At 41.3% G+C, this 21,204-nt stretch overlaps 3 protein-coding genes across 16 annotated transcripts in view; 1 reads left to right on the top strand and 2 right to left on the bottom strand.

The window, feature by feature from the left end:
• The window catches only part of CPAMD8 (C3 and PZP like alpha-2-macroglobulin domain containing 8), a gene marked incomplete at its 3' end in the record, with an annotated part of 54,122 nt that extends 50,216 nt beyond the window's left edge, over positions 1–3,906 (bottom strand). For 3 of the 4 annotated variants that reach the window (XM_080566045.1, XM_080566047.1, XM_080566046.1), the window contains exons 1-2: positions 3,662–3,905; positions 1,234–1,385 (exon numbers count right to left, since the gene is read on the bottom strand). In XM_080566045.1, the coding sequence (XP_080422171.1) occupies positions 1,234–1,385; positions 3,662–3,744 (235 nt within the window). In that variant the 5' untranslated portion in view covers positions 3,745–3,905. Of the gene's footprint in view, positions 1–1,233; positions 1,386–3,661 lie in introns of all 4 variants that reach the window. The other variant, XM_080566048.1, reaches the window with a different exon arrangement.
• A 9,357-nt stretch (positions 3,907–13,263) lies between these two features.
• HAUS8 (HAUS augmin like complex subunit 8) lies at positions 13,264–20,254 on the bottom strand. The gene is made up of 10 exons (XM_080566090.1): positions 19,566–20,254; positions 19,429–19,484; positions 19,036–19,132; positions 18,215–18,328; positions 17,669–17,751; positions 16,940–17,011; positions 16,298–16,456; positions 15,135–15,276; positions 14,904–15,045; positions 13,264–14,168 (listed from the first exon to the last, which is right to left on the bottom strand). The coding sequence occupies exons 1-10, from the start codon at positions 19,633–19,635 to the stop codon at positions 14,048–14,050; spliced, it is 1,056 nt and encodes a 351-aa protein (XP_080422216.1). The 5' UTR covers positions 19,636–20,254; the 3' UTR covers positions 13,264–14,047.
• Positions 20,255–20,271: 17 nt separating this feature from the next.
• Positions 20,272–21,204, top strand: part of MYO9B (myosin IXB) — a 46,087-nt gene continuing 45,154 nt past the window's right edge. For 8 of the 11 annotated variants that reach the window (XM_080566044.1, XM_080566043.1, XM_080566041.1 and 5 more), the window contains exon 1: positions 20,272–20,408. The gene's annotated coding sequence lies outside the window, so the exon portion shown is untranslated. Of the gene's footprint in view, positions 20,409–20,540; positions 20,770–20,991; positions 21,185–21,204 lie in introns of those variants that run through there. The other 3 variants (XM_080566039.1, XM_080566038.1, XM_080566037.1) reach the window with 3 other exon arrangements.

Here is a 21,204-nt window from a genome sequence, read left to right as displayed (position 1 = left end):
GAGAGAGAGTTACTCTTCTCAAGCTAAGGTAATAATGTTTTAGACAATTGCAGTCGGCTGAAAGGAGACCTAATATTGTAAAACTGAACTATTAACTGAAATACCCCTTTATCATTATTTAACCTGCAGTAATATTCCCACATTGCAAACAATCTGCAAGGTGAGCAAGTCAGACCTAGCAGAATTCTCTAACATAAACTTGATCCAAATTTATTCACAGTTTTTTTCTAAGGTGCACTACATGGTGTCCTACGGTTAGAGAGTACCACCAAGGCTGAAGTTTCATCACAGGACATTCTATGCTTACAGAATTGTTTTACTGTAGAAAGGACCAGGCTTTTTTGGAACTTGAATCACTCCAGACAAACCCTAATAGAATCTATTTCGATTGCTGGATACAGCCATACCTAAGATAACATATGTTGTCCACATGTGTAAGCATCGTTCTCCTTGATTTAGTTAGCAATTGTCAGCCAATTTCAAAGAGAACAAGAAGAGGATAAAAACAGAGAATCTGTTCCAAGAACGGAAATGGCTTTTATATAACTCCCAATTTTTGCACACAGAAGGGTTAAACATGATGGTTAAAGAATGGGATTGCCTGAACTGCCACCACTACTAGCAGTGGTAGAACAGTGCTACTGGACTTCATTTTCACCAATGCAAATTCCTTCACAATTAAACTGGGTATAATCAAAAACCCTTTTGTTTTTCTACATGGGACAGGCAGATATGTCTCAGATTTTAAAGATATCCAATATCAGATATGCACAGATATTGCCACTTCTCTCAGCAATACTCAGTCCCAAAGACAGAGAGACTGTATTTCCAGCATTCATTTTAACACAAGGGTAGAAAACTATGTAGTTATAGACTTTGCATTTTATTTCATATTCAGTTTCTCTTATTTGTTATACAGCTTCCCAGTGTCAAACATTCAGTTTTCAAAAGGAAAGACATTCACCATAGTACTCCTGGGCATCAATGTGATATTTTTATCCAGAGTCTCTGCATATCTTGCTGATCCAAAATTATCATCTGTAGAAGCTTGAGATCCCATACATCAAAACCATATTAGCACAATCACAACTGAGAACATTCAGCAGTAATCAATGAGTTAAATATTAGCTTAGTTCCACCTTCATTATCACCCAAAGCACTTCTTTAGGAGATATTGATGTGCTCCCGCAGCACCTCAACTTAATTCTCAAGTTCAGAATAACAGGAACTTACCCAGAACTGTTCCATGGCCTCTTGACACAGTTTCTCCTTTCACAACTAGCTGAATCTGGACTGTTGTCTCCTTGACAGAGTTAAAAATGGTCACACTTATAGCTTCCTCAACACCAGATCGGAAAACAGAAGGTGCCGCAATCAAATAGCCCCTAAGGAGCAAGATTGGAAGTAGACGGTCATTAAGAACAGTAACAAGAGTGTGATCTTTACAAAAAGCTTATTTGTAAGCCACTTAATGTACAAACATAAAGTAAAGAACAGACAATTCTGTAACATAGGTTCCCACAATTTGTCCCTTTAGGGTCAGACCTGTGACCACCAGCAGTGTAAGCCTGTATCTAATTTCCATAAAATGAATGCAGAATGCACATAGAAATGAACAGAGCCTAAGTGGCTCACAGGATTTAACCCTTAGTATTTTAATACACTGATTATTGATTTGTATAGTAACATAAATGTTTATTACATCTCTAAATGAACTAAATACAGAATTAGCTAATCATAAAGAGACTGAATTTCATGAAAGAGTAAGGATGTAGCTGAATCTCCAGTAGAGTGATATTTCAAAACAAGGCATGATCTACAATTTAAATACTTCTAACATTTTTGCCTCAGTTATTTCTCATGCCTCCATTTTCACAGGCCAACTTGATGCACAAGGAAATGATTCCCAGTGCTGATACTCAGCACTTTCTAGATGTCAGTCACATACATGTAGCATACCTAAATCTTCAGTTTATAGAGAACAACTCAGAAACAGCAGTTACAAGATTGGGCTCAATTTCTCAGTTCCGTTACCATATTTTTGTTCAAACAATTATATTCTGCAAGCTTAAAAACTCTGGCAAAGAGGAATTATTTTAGCAGGAATAGACAATTTTAAAGCCATCGTAGAAGACATCCCATATATAACACAATCTTAGTGTTTCTGAATGGAATTCATTCCATTCCTCTGTGCTGAATGGCACCAGGCCACCAAGCTGTCAACTAAAAGCATTACAAACTCTGAACTCTTTGATGTGCTGGGCTGTAAGCAATGTATTTATGTTCTCTTCATGACTTGACACACCTTTTTGGTTTTTTGTTTTGTTTCTGTTTTCTATGCGAAAAGAGATTTTTTAAACAAGGCAATTCCTCGTGACTGTTTAAGCAGTTTCTCAGCCCATGCCTTTCTACTGTGCCACGAACCAGGTTGCTTTACTTCATGATTAATTACCACTTGGGGATGAGGATGATGGCATTCTACAGCCCCCAAAGTCATTTTTTATCAAATTCCAACCCCATGTCTCTCTCTCAGCAGGCCTCATTGCCATGGAGATCCCATTACCCCCAAAGGAAGTTCAGATCTTCGTGGCATTCGAGTTGAATTGCATGGGGTACAGATTCAAAACCTTATGGTCACCAGGTTTGAAAATTCATCAGAACAACAATAAATAACAATAAAAAGTTAGCCTTAAATCTGCATTCTTGGTAAGAAAAGCATATCTGATCTATTTAGAGAGAGAGAAAAGAGTACCATCTGCCTCCGGTATGAAATGATTAGATTCAAACTGTCACATAAGCACAGCACTATAGTGCCATATGTGAAGCACATGTATTCACATTGTTCTAAACTGCAGCAACTTTTCCTGAAAAATAGCTGTATCAACAAGCTGATACAAGTCATTTAATAAGTAGCATTTGAGTGTTAAATATTTAACTTGGCAACGAAATAGTTAACTTGACAGTGACTGGACAGATCCTTTAAGCATATTTGACTAACGGCTCTGTCAGGTTACACCAAAACTTGGCAGGACAAGAAATATTTTCTAGTAAGCAAGTGAAAATAAGTTCTCCATGGCACTCAGTTAATGCAGCTATTCACGATGTTGACGGGCTATAATGCACTAGGGATAAAGAACAAAGCAAACTTTAATCAAAGTTAACCTAAACACACTGGAACGAACTGTGGATTCAATTTCTAAACGGCAAAAAGCTCTCAGAAGTGAAATGTTCTCCCCGGTTGCTTTTCCCCACAGGAATGTTTCGCGTGCTCTTCGGGGACAACCAACGTTACCTTCAGCCATCCCAGGCACAGCAGCAGCCCCTGCGCAACACCCCGGATTCCTTAAATAATTGTTTGCAGATAAAAGCTTCGCAGCCCCGCGCTGGAGGAGCTAGAGACAGGTATTTCTAAAGAGACCTTGCTTCTTTTTTTTCCCCCCCTTCTCTCGCTATGCACTTTTGCACCGGCGAGTACAAACGTGCAGCTCTGCCGGGGAACCGCCGCAGCTCGCCTCCCCGACCCCAGCCCCTGGAGGGGGGCTCTGGCAGGCTTTGTTAGCGGCTGGTGCGGATCCCCGGGCGGAGCAGAGGAGCTCGCTCCTTCCTCCCCGCCGCCCTTTACCTGCAGAGCCGCCGGGACCCCCGCAGGTACGGTACTTACTGCCTCTGCCGGGGCTGTGCTGCGCCCAGGCTGCAGAGGGTCAGCAGGACCCCCCAGGCGCAGCCGGGCTCCTTGCGGGCCATGGCTCTCGGGGAAGGGGCTCGGGAGCCCGCGGGGCACGGCGCCGTCGGCGGGCAGGAGCCTTTTGTTCCTTGTTCCCGGCGAGCGCAGCCCTCGCCTCCCGGCCGCCCCGCCGCCGGGCTCGGCTCCCCGGTGCCTCTGGCCACCGCCCCCGCCGCGTCCCCGCCCCCGGGCCGCCCCCTCCCGGCCCCGGTGCCCCGCTCGGCTCCGGCCCCGGTTCTTTGTCTGCGGCTCCCCGCCCGCTCCCGGCGGCGTGCACCGGGGGAAGGGGCCGGCCCCGCACCTCCGCCCGCCCCCGGCCCCAGGTGCGTCAGGGCCCGGCCCCGGTGGGCTCCCGGTCCCCGCTCCTCGCCTCCCCCCGGCCGCGCTCTTTTCCCTCAGGGGGGCTTCTGCGGCGTCGGCTCCCCCCTGCGGCCGAGCCCAGGCAGGAGGAGAACGAGGAGGAGGAGAAGGAGGCCACCTGCCACAGCTCCTCTTCCTCCTGCAGCCCCTGCTCCCAGCCGAGCCCCCGTTAACCGGGCCGTGAGGCGCTGAGGGGCTCCCCTGAGCGGTTCTGCTCCGCTCCTCCAGCCCCAGGCCCGCACCGCCTCACCTCCATCCCTCAGACCCCGCCGGGGGCTACGGGGGCTTAGGACGGGAGGGGGAGCTCTCAGGGCGCCCGTCTGATGAACAGGGGTAGTGTAAGAGGAGAGAGAAGGAAAAAGCTGGGACCTTGGCCTTTATTTCCTCGCTATTTCCTAATTCTGCCCTACATACTCACTGTAACACAGCTGTTACTGCAGATCCTGCACATCGCTAGAAGGCTGTCCCCTACACATGGCTTTAGCTAGTTAAGGACAAAGCTGGGTTTGTACACAAAAGGTTGCCCACAGCAGGAAACACTGCTAAAAAAAAAAAAAAAAGAGGATATAAGAAGGCACCCTAGTAGCTGCTGCTCTTACCAGAAAGATAACTACGTGTGGATCCCCATCCAAAGCAACAGCAGTAAATCAAGGTGACAACGCCACATCTCATAGCAGCAGAATAACTGCTGCGTACAGACACCAGGGAGAGATCTCTCCAACCCTTGCTGGAGACACCGCGGACAAGCTGGGATGCCAGGCATGCTTCAACAGAGCTGAACTCTCCCCTCAGGAATAAATGAAAACCCTCAACGCGGGTAGGGAGTTGTTTTTTTTTTTTTTCCCAGCACTACAAACTTGGTTTAAAGTAAACTACTACTAAAACTGGAAAAAGAAATGCTATTTTTTTACATGTCAACTCCATTATTTGAACCTCACTTCTATTTTTTCTAAAAATCACTGATATGGAGCCCAGCATTTTATTTAGCAAAAACACAGACTTGCATCCAAAAGTCAGCTTGAGAGTTTACCAAAGGCCCTTTCTTCTAGCTTCTGACAAGCAAAACAACTAAAGGTATTACATTTTAAAATAATTTTCTGCAAGTAAAAACGGTTTCACCGCGTATTTCAGCAGTATCATTACAAGCTAACACATTTTCTGCAAGTCAGTCCATTCCCCAAAAAATAGTGAAGTTTCCCTTTACTACTTCACCAATAAAATTTAAGGAACCTCAGTCCACAGCCAGGAGAGTGACTTTTTTTTTCTTCTCTTCTAATTTTTCTATTAAATATATATATATATATGTTATTTGAAACTTTCTAATTTTGAAGTTTATAAGTTTTTTTTTTTTTTATAAACTCAGATTATCTGCAATAAAGGATAGCACTTTGCTAGATGTGGCTACATTTTCCTACTCAAGCTTCTCAGCAAACAGCATTGTCTTATTTGCAGAGAGACATAATTTTATCAGAAGAGGAGACAAACTGTCATATATAATAAAAAAAGTAAGAAAATTTAGGCTAGGGCTATAAAAAGTGCACCTCACCTGAAAATTCTTTATAGCAGACAAATGAGCAGTCTCAAATCAGAAATAATATATACTTTGTAAGGCCTGTTAAAGGATTTAGGATTGGAAACAACAGTTAAAACCATAGACAAGCAGGCTTGGAAGGTTTTAAAGAAGTCACCTATTTAACCTCTTTTATTAAAGCATAAATTAATACACGTTGACGATCCTTGACTATTGTCTGTCTACAGCTAATGTTTTCAGACTTACCCCAATTGTCAAAATCAGAGTGGAGTACTGAATAATTGTTATTCAATACAGTAAGAACATCAGAGTTATTCTCTTGCTACTGAACAAGAGGTTTTTAAAGGTTGCTCACCACCTTTGGAAAGGTTATTTTTATTTATTTTTAAAAGCATTTTTCTAGCTATAGCTCATCTGTGGGAGGAGTTGCAGAATGCCTTGGAGCAGCTTTCAGCTTTTAATATTAAGTAAGCTGAATCCATTTTGCTTGCTGCTGTGCTGTTTAAGCACAACTGCTCCACTCTTGCTCACTTCATCGCTCATGTATCTTCACATGACAAACAACACTATGAGAGTTACCAGGGGACTCTTTTGTTTGTCTAAAATTGAAGACACGTGCAAGAAAGCATGAAGTAAAAAGAGGCCCTCCTAATACACATTTTCTCTGTCTTTAAAGTATATAGCCTTTTTCCTCTGATCTCCCACTCCTCAAAATTGTATAATTGTACTCAAACGGTACTATTCCTCTTGTGCTAGAAGTTTATGTTAGCTATGACGGTCAAGGATGTAAGTGAGGCAGTATCCATAACAACACAATTTGTTAAACTGTGTTAATTAGTTACTTATGACATCATCTGTCTTCCACAACCTTTGCATTAGTACTCTTCAGGGTCATGTCAGTTCAACTGACATTACACTGGTTTTATGCAGAATTAAATATAATGCCTGCCATTCAGATTTTTAAAACTAACATTAATGTTCTAGTTAAATTGTTTAATTTTTTTCCATACTAAATGCGACTGCGGCATAGCTGTGATCACCATTTACTTGTGTCAACCCTGACAAACCTAGGTCTCACTTTAAACAGTTTATGATGCTCTTGAAAAAATGACTAAGTTTTATAACAGTTTGGCCTTTGAAACTCGACTAGCAATGAAATTACCTGGAATGTCTAAATTGAGGAGTGAGTTCTTCCTTACTGTTGCATTCTCCTTCAGTTTATTCCAACTAATTCAACAGAGATCATTTCTCCAGCAAACCAACTAGGCTTTATGAGAAGCAACTTAACAGAAAGTATATTAAAAGGGGAATGCATTTTAATAAGACAAACTGGACTGAAAAAGATAACAGAATTCAGAATTACCAGCTTCATCACTGTGTTAGATAGATTCACAGAACCCTGCATGTCTGAATTTTCCTATTGCAAAGTAGCAATACTAGTGTTAGCCTCCTTCCTAAGGGTACTATTTAATAGCACGTGGGGATCCTTTAATTAAAGGCAATAAGAAGACAAAGTGAAAACAAAGCACCTCTGCTGTTCTTGGGGTAGAACAGCCTCTAACTGATGTACAATATCTCAACAATCAAAACAATGACTTTGATAACAGCTCTGCTGAGATCAGACAAATTCTGGATGTAACAGCATCAGGCTTTCAAAAAAAAACCCACTACACTTAATATAGAACAGATAAAGAAATGGCTCCTTAAAGATTCATACCTGAGATCTATGGAGTACATACCACGAAAACTTGCCACAACGTGCCACAAAATGTTCATGCTGTAGTCATCCAAATCTGTACACATTTTATCTTTGAAAAACCTCTGTGTATGGAATGTGAAGCAACAATGTGATCCAGCAATGAATTGATGAATGCAGCAGAGTACAGTTCTAAAACAGAGCTCCATCACCTTCACCACAATGCTATAATATTTTTGAACACAAAACCAGTGTTTTTTTACATCAGAAATCACAGCTAGGAATTTTCTCTGTGTGGAATATAGCTCTTTTTAATCATTGTTAACTTTTTTAAAGGAGAGATTTCTTCAGAATTTAAGGTTTTCCATTTGATATTTACTGACTATAAGAAATACCAGGCAATTACAGTCTCTGAAGACTGCAAACCATCTTTTAATTATGAAAGTATGTGCTATCCTGTAAATAAAGCTAGAATCAGTTTGGTCTGAAAAAAAAAGGAGGCTTCAGATATCATTTCAAACTATTTAGTTACTGAAATGGAATTTTCTGTGCCTGCCAAAATGAATCCCATTCAGTGTGATGCAACAGGTGTTGGAATTCCAGCAGCCGCCTGCAACCCACATCTGGTAATAGTTAGGAGTTTAAAGGAAGTTCTGTAAGAACTGCTTATGTATAAAAACTATTCATCAGTCAAATCTATGGGCCATATTCACCCACCGCTTGCACTGCGCATAGCTCAAATTTTTATTTCGTTTACAAAAAACGTGATTCTGCTCCTCATGAAATTTTAGGAATCTCAGGCACATGCCCAGGTTGAAAGTGTGCAGGGGATTGGTGAGGCTATAACGGTATATCAGAAAGGTGAGGGAGACACTGCAGTTTATAGAAGGTGTGAATACATCTAAATTGGTTCCGAACGGATCCAAGTTAGATACTAACCAATTCATACATTCTCCTCATCATTACTCTCAAAAAGAAAGTTTTTCCCCAGTGTTCTATCTACCTAGTAAATAAACTATATGTAACGTTAGAATTATTAGAGAAGTAGTCAAACAAAAAAGTTAGCACTAAGCTCTAAATAATACTAATTTTCGAGTACTGATGTTCTCAGTTGGGCTTCCTTTTTCATTCCCCACCTCCCTCAACTACAAAATTTGAATCAGTAAGACTACTCACAAGAATGAAGTGGTAGAGTCATGCTCTTAATAATTAACCCTTGTTAACTGCCTCAGCATGGGTGTTATCACTCTGTCATAGAAATGTTCAGGCCTAAAGGCAGGGGAGGTTATACTCACTTAGGTATGAATACATGTGCAAATTATGTGCATAAGAACACACGCTGTAATAAAAACAAAGCCATTAATGATTTAGTGCTGTCATCAAGTCCTGTGCTCACTAGATGTCAATAGAAGGTGGATGAAAAAAAATAATAAAAAAAAAAATCAGACAAGTCACCAGCTGTAGGGAAGCCAGAATCATTTGTCCCTCCCTGCCAGTGGAAAAACATGTGTGCCAGTCATTACATACTCTGTGACAAGACTAAGGTTTCAGTTAATTTTTACAGCATTATATTCATGGCAAAACACACCTATTTTTTAACTGCTAGTTTTGCTCTCCCGTTTCCATGAGTTTCTGTGACAGCCTCCTGTTAAACAAACATAGACAACTGCAAAATAAGTATCCTACTGGCTCTGCCATGCTAATCCAAGCTTACCTACAATGAGGATAATGACTTTTTACAGGAACTACAACAACAGTCCAGATACAGAGCAGTAGAAACAAGACTGATCCTGCCTCCTGAGAATACAAGCATCCCTAGAACAAAATTACAAGGAAAGGATAATTAAAGAGCACATTCAAAATAGGAATGTAATCTGAGTAGCATATAATAACAACAGGATAACAATATCAAGAATATAATTATTAAACAGTTCTGTCAAAAATTCCTATTAATCATCTACAAAACAGGAGAGGCTGATCTTTTGGAGTAATACTACATTTTAATTCCTGACAAAGTGAATGAAATAGTACTAAGGAATCATTAACATGGGCAGGTAATGATTTAGAACAGGAATAGAACACTGCTTAGTCAGACATGGCTGCCATTAAGACATTTAGTAAGAAGTGGACACCTTCATAACTCAGCTGTGTAGATGAGTCCTTTTATCATGTCACATTCAATTGAGAAGTTTTGTTCAGTTAGGTAAAGCTATTTTTAATTTGTTAAAACAAAGAATGCAGCAAGAAAGGGTTAAGGACTCTTGACATCTTTTGGTGCTGCCTATACAGCTACTAGGCTTTCCCATAATACCCTGAAGTTGCATAACTGTACTAATATTGCTTTATAGTCAAGCTAATGGACTTCAGCCTGGATTAGCTTGGGATCAGTGCTGTACTCCTATAGTTCCATGGTTACCACTTCACTTGCTGAAATACTGCCTAAAAGTTCGAAAGAAATACCCAACAAAACCCGACTGCAGAAAGGGTTACATGCCACAGACAGTATCTTCTTGGGTTGGAGTCCTAAAAACTACTGTTCAACCAGCTATTTCACTCCCGCTGCCCTTATATAAAGGGGAAATTAAAACAAGTTTGGATATCATACAGGCCATCTCCAAATATATGTGACCTATCTAAACAAAAAAATTAGCTATGTCTTAAGAGGTAAATTGTATTTGCTTCCTTAACATACGAAATATAAGATCTTAAAATAGCAGGAAACATGATAGGACTTACATATACATTTTCACAGAAATATTTTAAGAGAAACTGATCAGTGGCTCCACCCTCGTGCTTGCTTTACAGACCACACAAATACAGCGGAAGAAACAATCTAAAATTATTTCTGTGAGTTGAACAGGAATGCTCACATAATCACTGGAAATGCTCTTAATTGGTGTGGCTCGGTGATGCAGTTTAGAGCTGCTAGATCCTCTGCCTCTGTGAAACTCTTTTCATGTCCTGGCAATCGCAGTCCAGCCAGCAGTTTGTTTATCATATTCAGTATGAGTTTCCGGATCTCCAACAAAGTGGTATTTACTCCAAGGCAGGGAAGACTGCAGTAATCCAATAAGTTCTCATTAGCCTAAAATGCAGAAACATCTGCTGGGGTCATGAGCTGCTTACTTGCTGTTGATGAGCAAAGAATCAGCTCCATTTGCAGCTAGTGTGAACAAAGAATTGTAGGGTTGGGGGGTTGAGGAGACAAACAGGCCTCAATTATCTCCTGGGCAAAAAGGGATGCTCCCTTATGTTGACCCCTGGTGACCTCATCACTGACAGCACAGGAATTACAGCAAAAAAACCCACTTGGACTCAGCCCTCCTGACCTGGTGGTTAAAACATTTGGGCAATACCAGCGAAACAGAAGAGAACGTGGTCAGATCCCTCCAAGAAATACCACAATCCAGGCAGGACAATCTGTGCAACGCAAAACTAGTTTAAAACGATCTTTACCAATTGCCTTATAAAGAACCAAGGACAACAGAATTTTGGAGAGGACAAATATTTCCGTCATGTCCTCCCCCTCCCCCAAGCTCAGAGCTAGTTGGCTAGCTTCACAACTGCTTTAAGGTTTTGGAAGAGAAAAAATGCCCAGAATATTTTTAAAAGCCTTAGGACAACTCAGTGTTAATAATTGGGGAATATGAGCTTCTGGCTCAAAAGATGAACACATAGGTATTAAGTACTGCACAAATTCAAATAAAACTAAATCTGTATTGAAACAGTACTATACAAGGAGAAGCATCATTATTTCTAAGTGCAAAAATAAGGTCAATAACCTGCAGGAAAAGAGCTAAAGTTGACTCCAACCAGATTCAGAGCATGTGACATTGTCAGAAAGTAAGTGGAAAATACAAAATAAGTGGTGTCACATCTGTTTAGCTCCTGCTCCAGTGAGCCTGTAGTCTTTTTTTTTCCTTTTCGTACTGTGTTGAATATGACAGCACCTAATGTCTGCAGCTATTTCAAGGCGGAGGAGTCAGCCTGAAACACTTCTTATTCCTTCAAGGAGACAAAACAGAACCAGTTAGAGTACCCAGTTAAATCAAGATGGAATTGAGTTCAAAATATAAACCCTGTCATAAAGAGGATGAGCTGCTTTACCGGACACTTATTTGTACAAATAATTACATGTGTTCCATTTAGGCAAAAGAACAGCCAGAATGCTCACATCAATGCTCTGATTCCTCTGAAACAATGAGTGCACCTCCCCAAGCACTTTATTGTTTTGTACAAGCAGTTGGCCTTTAGCTCCAAGACTTCCACTTTGCCTTAGGCTTGTTGTATAGATAATGACTGCCACCTGCAGCAACAAGGATGAACTACTTTCCTGAAAGATTTAGAGCTTTTTAGTTGCAACTGTAGCGAGTACCTTCCTCCAAGGGTGAGAACTAATAGCACTCCATTTCACTTTACAACATCAATGCAGATATATTATTTTTCAATAGCTTAAAAATTGATCAGAGAGAAAGTCCAGAAGGAAGCTGAAACTCTACGTTTTCTTTCACTCCAAATTCAAACAACTAAGTGAAAGGGAACATTAATATCAGAACACACACATTTATTCTTTAGATGGAAATTGATGTCCCTGAAATAAAAGCACTTCTTAAAAAACAAATGTTTTGCTGCCTGTTGCTTAAGTAATATTTTGGTGTATATATATAACTGCATTTCAGTGGTAGTACATCACTTTAACTAAAGATGATAGGTTCAGTTTAAAAGTATTTCCTAAAATTATTATTTTTTGAGATGAACAATGAGGTCTACTATCAAGAAACCCCAGGAAAAACATTCTGCCTTGTGTCTGTGCAGAGACAAAATTATGAGGACACTATAAACTTAATTATTTCGTCCCTACCCACTCTAATTTAAGTGTGCTGAGACTCAGAAAGTTAAGAGGGCTCTTAGGAACAGGTTAAAGGCATTCTAGCGATTATCCAGACCTAGGAAAAACTGTTGTTTGACCACTGGTTTCACTGTATAGGACCCTTTCTACTGACATGTCCATCCACCAAAATGAGACTGCGAATTTGCAGCTAACTTGACTTGACTGCTTGGTAAATTTCCCCATCCAGTGGCCAACTTTGTAGGTGCAGCTCGCGTTCCTGGCCAGGAATACAATCATGCTGTCTACAGTACCTATGGCTCATGGCCTAAATGGCAGCACACGCAGGTGAGCTATCACATACAGTTCATCCACCACAGCTGAGGAAGAAGAAATAACAGATAACATCTTAAAACAACTCCCACTGGCTCATGGATAAACTGCTATGAAACAATGATACGGATACTATATACAAGAAAGTCTGAATAGCTTGTCATACATGGACTTCTATTCCAATGCACTGCACATCTACTACTATAGTAAAAAATAGGAGTGAATTAAGCTAAGGGGAGATGAAATTTACTTTGACCCTTACTAACTAATAGCAGGAAGAAAGCCTGAATCATTTATAGCATTTAAAAGCACTTACTTCAGGTTGTGTAAGGAGAACGCTCCAGGTATTCTTTCAGCAGGCAAAAAAGCTTTACAGACACAGCTTAAACCAGAAATGTACCATTATGCTGACAATACAAAGCAAAACATCACAGAAAGAAGATACATAGGTCAAAATACAGGGTATAGCATGTCTTTCATAGAGAAACACATTCCACTTTTAAAACAAAAAGTATGTTAAAGAACTTCCACATCTGGCATGTATGTTCATAATGTTCGCTGTTTGTCTCATCCAGGCACTTATTCAATATTTAGAGGTTTTTCTCCACATTCAGAATCTACTGGCCTCAGCACTTCAGGTACCAGTAGGACACAGCTTGCCACTGGGACTGGTTAGTGCCTGTAAGTCCATCACTATATACATCGTGTAGTATTAGCCCCATGTAAAACCAGATGGAAACAAAAGCTTCTTTAGGAGATCATTGAAGATTTTCAAACATGACGGCTCTTCATACAGCAGTGGAAAACAGTCTTTATTGTAAAAATATCAAGTACTTAAAGAGAAGGTTTTGAGTTAATACAAAAGCATATGTTTTAGTAACTTGTTTCCAAGACAATTAGGCAACAATTTACCAAAACTTTCCACTTGTTACAAGTGACCAGGCTCCTCTTCCATTCATCAGCCTCATTATTTGCTATCCACATAGCTTTTCCTCTTGGCAAATCCAGAAACAAAGGGACAATTAAGAGTTCCTCCAGAAGCTGTTCACTGAGTCACCAATGATGTACAACGCTGTACATTCCTACAGATCCTTCTGACTAAATCAACAAACAGTACGACATACAGTTCCACATTTCTATTCTGATACATTGCCCTCTAAGGAACACTATCTTGGGAAGAGATGTAAAGCAATGCACTTGAGAACAGCTGCAATAAAGTAAAGTACGAACACATAGTTCATATTTGCCAAGAGAATGATTTCGTATTATGTACCTTTCAATATTGTCAAGGCAGCAAGTGATGAGAAAGGCACCACAGAAACGCACATTTAAAAAAAGATGTCTCCTTACAGAGCAGCATGCAGGAGAAAATTCCATGTTTATGTTAGTTTAGTCATCCATGCTGCTGCTTTCATATTCTGGTATAACTGAAGAACTGGACAAGTTGTATGTTCATAAGTAAAGCAAAGGTATGAAACAAAGACAAGAAGCAAAAAAAGATAACAAGTCTAATGACACTGATTTAGCACCCACCCGTTAGTAAAAAAAAAAATAATGAAATCTATATACACAAATTTAGTTGAAGTACCAGTGTTTCACAACATCTAGTCCATAATTGTCTTCGCATATACTTTGATTATGCAGTGAAATTTCTTTACTAACTTCATATGACAGGTTCTGCACTTGGGCGAAGCTCCTGGAACAAATAAAGCAGGGTAAATGAGTTACTCTGGAGGATAACAACTTTTACTTAACCACAAAGACTATGCACACAGACACATCATTCTCCTACCATATAGCCACTGGAAGGAAAAAAAAAAAAAGTAAAATAGGAATGTTCTCTTCAAAGGCCCAAGGCGAGAATTTGGAGAAGAGGAATAGAACCTTGCAGGAGAGGGAGATGGGTAGCTTCACGGGATATCAGCGTTCAAAGAGTTCAGTTGTATTATCTTCCAGGGAAATGAAGGAAGGAGAGAAAATTTATCACGTTTTCTCTCTTCCTTGTGCTCAGTGATAATACTTCGTATTTGTTGACACAATACTTGGGAGAAAAATAATTTTGTGCTCCTTGTACCTCCCCCAAGGATGATGTCAAATACAGAAGGAAAGTGCACACTTTAATAGGGAAGGAAGGAAAAACAAGAACAGTTATATTTGTACAGTTATTCAAACACAGTGCTTCCAGCTTGCTTTGCCTCCTGTAGTTCTCCACTCTCATGCACATTTGCACATGCTCACTGAAATTCTCAGTAAAATTGCCAGAGAACAGCACGTTAGACTTTGCATTGTAGGTAGCGTAGGGACAGAAATAAGAGATGTCTGCTACAAACTCAATTCATCCTCTAATATCCATTCTGGATTCAAGAGTAAGATAAATTGATTTTTCTCTGAATATTTAGGCAGAGTCTTTTCACCTGATTGTTGTAAGTACCTTTGAAGCTCTTTATCCAGTTCTTGAGACACCTCTTTAACGTCTTTCAGTATACTGCATGCTTTTGCACTTTCTTCTGAGTAGCTTGGCATAACTTCTGCCAGAAGTTCCTGTGTGATGGTTAACTGCTTTTGCATTTCATCTACAATATAAGAGATGTAAAAAACATCTCATTTAACATATAAAAAAATTGTGAAAGTGTACTTGATAAATGAAATGAAATTTTTGTACCTAGGTATGTTGGCATATCTCCCTCTATGTGAATATCCCTCATGGGTAATTCATGCCTAGTAGCATCCAAGGAAGCTGCAAAGCTTTTGTATTGCTCTTTAAACCGTCCCAAAACAGCAACAAGAGGAGAAAGTACTTCCATCTGAAAAGAACACAACCAACCAAGACTTCTTCACAAAGCAGCTACTTTGCTAGTACAGTCAGAATGTATGACGTGGCTTTTCTCTATATAGAATGTGATTTAGTCTGGGTCAATACAGAAAAACAATTTACAGAATTATATGTATGTAAAAGAAAAACAAAAAAAAACAAATGCTACTCTGACATTGACAGAAGAATTCAGAAAGTCTGTGGTGTGATATTCCTGTCCCACTGTTTAACAGGTTTTTCTCCATTACCTACCTTGCCTAGGTCAATAATGGTTTCCTTCTTACTGCAGCAAGAAGTACTAGCAACATAGCAGGTAAAGTGCTTTACATTCAATTCTTTGACTGCAGCTTACAGTGTATTCACAAGAGACAAGTCTTAATTTTTGCAATGCATTTTGTTTAAGCAAGCATAAAAGATCAGTTTTGAAAGTCAATTACTCAAAAAGTGTTACTCTTTCAATTTGACACAACAAAACTAGGAAAATGCTGAGAAAGTGTGGAGGCTTTAGCTTCTAAGTTCATTTACTGTCCAAAAAAAACATTAAAAACTTGCCTTCTTCCAACCGCAGCACAACTATTGCTGTCTAACTTATAAAAAGATGACAGATAAAGGACAGAAGATGTTCACTACTCATTTAATGGTTAGCATCTTGGCTCTAGTCATAACTGTAATTGCATAACTTGCAGGATGTTAACATAATTTTAAGATGTTTACAGTCGATGCACAGGAGATGTAAGCTGCTGTGGCAACCTGTGCACCATTGCTGCTCCTTGCCTAATAGCTCTCTAACTTCTCCTTCCTGCCTATCCACGAGGGACAACCAAAATGTGACAAAGGCATTTGTTTAAATTATTAGAGAACACGACATACCACAACATTAAGTAGATATTTGAGATGCATAAAATTGTACCACAGCAGGCCACAGGAGCATAGAAACCTTCTCTTGAGAAGACACTACTTCTTAAGATGGACTGTTTAAACACAAGAGAAGAATGAACTGTAATAAAGCCTACCTGTTTGTCTAACGCCTCTTCAAGTCTCTGCTCTCTCTCTTTGAGCAGAACCTCACGCTTCAACTCATAGAGCTTCTCCTGTTCTCTCTCCTTTTCTTCACACAACATTAACAAGTTTTCTTCTGCTTTTTTCTCAAGCTCAGCAACATCTTTTCCGGCCTATTACATCCAAAAGATATTCATAAGTAATTAACATATTCTGAAACAACAAATGCAAGCCTCATATCCAGGTCAAAAACACTCAATTAAGGAATTGTAGATATTGCGCAATAAGCTCAGCGTGTTATAGTTAAAGCTATCCATCCATCTTCTCCCCCAGTATTTTTTGGGAAGACATATGTATACAGCACTGAATGAGCAAAGAACAAAGTTACTGCTACAACACCAAACACCAAACACACTTACTCCTAGTTTTTCTGAAACTTCTGCCTATCCTAACTTCATGAAGAACCAGCATGAGCTTAATAAAGTGGTACAGAGCCCACTTTAAGAGAGTTTTCAAAGCAAGTCACGTAGTTTTACAACCATAAACATGTAAAATCATGAAAATAACTTTTAGGGATCTGAATGCATAGAAGAACTTGACACCAGAGTTGTTTAATTCCTTTTCAATTAGAAACGCCAAATACTCGACTGACTCACCATTGCTCTTAGGTAAGTTAAAATCAGTGTCTGAGATCCCAGCACTTCCATCAGAACATCAGGATCACATTTCTTTAAAAAAGAAAAGAACATTCTAGATCAATTTTAATATTTAAACAGTTATATTTTCAGTGTGTAAATAGATCACTGAAAGTCCAGTTTGTGGCCACAATTGGTATTATCATCTACTGTCACCTAGATTAAGCGTTGTTTTTTTTTTTTATTTAAAAAAACCAACACAATGCATGTTAACTAAATATACCTATTTGTTCTTTGTTCCACCACTCTTCATACTGTTTTCAGCAGATGTTTGAAACACAGGTACAGAACTTGAAGTTTCAGTACTATGTTGAATAAGTTTCCTAAATAAGGCACTATAAATTAGGTTGAATCAATGTTAATTTTCTGAGAAAACATGTTAGAAAATACTTAAAGATAATGTGAAATAACTAAAAAGCATACACAGGAACACAAAAAGAATCAAGCTGAAGAGATGCTGAAGTTAGAGCAAATTCTTTACCACAAGGAACTGAAGTAAAACTGAAGTAAAATTTTGAGACAAGACAAATGTTTCTAGCAGCACAACAGACCTATCACCCGACTTCTACCATAAAGCTTTAGATTATCCCAGAAACCTTTACAGTTTTACCAAGGTTACAGAAACAGAAAATCTTCATTTCTCACATTTCAAAATAAAGATACTTAACGAATGGAAGTAGCGAGACTTACCGATTTCTGGTTTTTTCCACGTGTCCCCGTATCTTTTTTGCAAGAAGATTTTGAACCAGAAGTCTTTTTAAGGGTAGTTTTATCTGTATAACATGAGAAAATTATTACTCTTTTCTACCAATGTACATAGGGTAAGTCAACATACCATCAGATTCTGTGCTCTACTTCCAGCTTTGATTACACTAATGAGAAGACGTGGATCACAAGCATTTAGCTGCAAGTGACAGTTCCAGGCAGATGTGGTACAATTCTCAGAATGGCTGGTAATCTAACATCCATCAGCTACAATTACTTGAGGGTACTTTGTTCTTTAATATTTGATCCTAAATTTAAAAAAAGCACTCCAAAAAGATATTGAAAATCAAGAGGTTAGCTTAAACCCTGAAGGCCTCAATACATCTTCTTAAAGACACTTTAAAATAACATCTACCTTATTTAACAACAACCTTGTGTGAATACAGTAGAAATAAGGGTTACTTATAATCAAGTTATAACATATACATTAAAAATAATAAAAGAACAAATTGAACACAAGTGGAAGCTCACCATTAATAGCTGAAAGATCAAGGTCTGGTCTAGTAATTTTATCTCCATCTAATAAAGTGGACTGCAAATCATTTTTCTCAAAACTACTTTGATTTAGAGAGCCAGAAGCAACACCTGTAGAAAGAAGCTGTTATCAAACTAAAAGAAATAGAATAGATTATGCAAAAGTTCAGAGTTGTGTGTGCTTTTCCTAATATAGGGGCAACCTTACAGAAACTTGTACACATTTTCTTTTTATACATCACTTGTATACTCCCTAAATTACGTTGAAATGAAGTAATTCAGAATCTTATCCTCCTAAACGTTCTACAGTTGAACTATACCACCCAAGTATGAAAATGGAATCACATTATTTCCTCAGGATTTTCAAATCAAGGTCTCACAAGAAAATTCTTTTGCAATTCTTGTTGAAGAAATACAAATGGATCATTTTGCTGACAGGAATTTGTGGTCATTTATACCGGGTTTATTGAGAAAATTAAATACAAGAAGCAGGACAATGGTGAGGACAAAATAATAATTCAGTCTTGCAGAAAAGGCAAGAGACATGCTTATTTGAGACAACCCAATTACTCAATTCCAGGTTAATATTCTATGAGAATATCCAGATAAGAGTTTAATATAACGAACTTCAGTTTACACCCCTTAATCTCACATACCGTTCTTATATATTAATTCCTTTCATATACAAATAATAATTAGCCGTGATAGAATATAAAACCACTCCTTACGGTGTTTTTAGAGTTTTTAGAAGTTGCACATGATGGAAAAACAGTTTCAGAAAAGAAAAAACACTTTCAAATTCTTCTAATAAAACCTACCAGCAGAAGTTTTACTTTTCTGAGAAGGAACCGATTTTGGTTTAACTGCAGAAGGTGCTTTAGAAATCGACTTTGAAAAGGAATTTGCTGTAGTATCCTATCAATCAAAAAACAGTTATGAGTGAACGCGGGTGGTAAATACAATCAGCAGTATCTCTTACATCCTACTCGAATGCTGACAATAAACAGCTACTATCTTAGGGTGTCCTGGTGTTTGGCAAGTCAGCTGAATACAGTCCCAAATTCCCATCCCAATCCGCATCAATCTGGTGATGCATAACACCTCCCTCGTCACGACAGCAGTCTTTTGCTTAGGTCCCTCTTCCACAAGTCCGAGCGGCTCCTCGGACCGTTACTATCCTTTGCCGAGCCCACAACGATGTGCCCAAGTACCTTCTTGGGGTCTTTCTTCTCGTACTGCAGGTAGCGGGACTTCACGATTCTTCCTCCTGAAGGAGCAAAGAGCGGTCACTGCCGGGCCCGCCGCCGCGCCTCAGCCGGGGCGCGCTTCCCCCCGCACCCCGCGGTACCTTTCCGCTTCTTCTCGGACCCTTCCCCGTCCGCCGCTGCCGCGCCGGAGCTGTTGCCCTGCGAGGACATCCCTCAGGAACACGGCAGGGGCCGCCGGCAGCTGGCTCCGAGCGAAGAGAAAGGCGCCCAGCCGCTGTTCCCCCGGCTCCTTCCCCTCAGCCGCCGGCCCGTTGGAGCTCCCGCGCAGCACCGCCCCCAAGCCGCAGCGGAGCCGGGCACCCCCCGGCGGCTCGGAGGAGCGGGGCAGACCCGGCACCTCCACAGCGGCCCCCCCCCAGGGCTTTTTTGGGGTAGGGGGATGCTTCCCACCCAGGCTGCGACCACAGGGGGTGCTGCTCTCCCCTCAGCGCCGCGAGGAGCCTGCGAGGTCACAGTGAGGGACCGACAAAGCCCGCAGCGCAGCTGATCCCCACATATCCCGGGTAAGCTGCGGGGTGAGGCGGCGGCGCCTCGCAGCGGCGGCTGGTGGAGCTCAGTAAGCCTACACCGGGGCTGTCCCTCATGAGGCGGGCGGCGACCCCGAGGCGGGAGCCCTCACGGTGAGGGGGGGTTCTGACAGGAGCCCACCCACCACAGGCTCAGAAAGCTGCCAGCTGCCAGCGAAGGCCCGCTCCCGAGGTGCACTGGGAGCCATGAGAGGGACCAGTCCCCCACAACCCCCCCTTCCCGCCCCGTCCCCTCACACCGCCGGGCTGAGGGGGGGGGACGATGGAGCACGCGCAGTGCGGGCGCGGCGCTGAATGGGCGCCGCCCTGCTCCCCCCGCTCTCCCCCCTCCCACCCGGAAGCGGCGCCTCAGCGGGGCCTGCGGCGGGCGGCGGCGGCGCTTCGCCGGCGGCTGAGGTAAAGGCGGCGGAGCGCGGGCCCCGCGCCCCGGGTGCCCGCTCTTTTTCCATCTTTTTCTTTCGCTGCTCCGCCCGCTGACTGAATTCTGTGCCTGAGGGGACGGCTAGGGGCCGGGAACTGCCCCTGAGGGGGTTCCTGGGGTGGGGGCGAGCGGTGGGCAGGGGCAGGGTGCTGCTGGGGGTCGTTTTGAGCCTGGTGTGCCGGGAGCTGGACGTGCCCGAGGCCGGGGAGCTCGCCCCAGGCTGCCGGTGCGCAGCGGGGAGACCTCACTGCCTCCAGGCATGCTGTTGGCCTCCATCTCCAGTGTGCCGGCTTCACTGCCTCTTCTGGCGTCTCTAACGCCCAGTAAGAGCTGCCTGTAAGCTTTCCTACCTCAGCACTTTCAGAAAGTGGCCTTCAAACTCTCAGGGTCCTTGTTTTGGTTTGTTTTTGAGCTGCTCTTGACGATATCAAGGTTGCTGCTATGTTGAGGCTGTGCTTTATCACGCCGACCGTGTTGCCTAACTGGTGTATGCCTCTAGCTGCTCGTGTCTGGGTTGTGCTAGGTCCTCTTGGTAAGGCTGGTTTTGCAATCTCTGGAAAGTCAAACTATTGCAAGCTGGGGACATCTTTTTGTTGCATGATTGCAGACTGCATGTAGCACTCCTACTGTCCTAAACATAGTGCTCTTATTGTCCTGTTTCATGGCTATTTTGACCATGCCTGACGCAGGTCTGTGTGGTCCTGATGCGAAGTGACTTCCTGCAACTGTTTTTAAACTTTTCTATTACTCTGTAAGTAGTTTGGCAAAATT

This window comes from Anser brachyrhynchus (genome assembly GCF_964034855.1).
Source record: "Anser brachyrhynchus genome assembly, chromosome: 23".
Taxonomy (NCBI): Eukaryota; Metazoa; Chordata; class Aves; order Anseriformes; family Anatidae; genus Anser; species Anser brachyrhynchus.
Note: the sequence above shows the minus strand (reverse complement) of the source record. Positions and strands in the feature narration are given on the sequence as shown.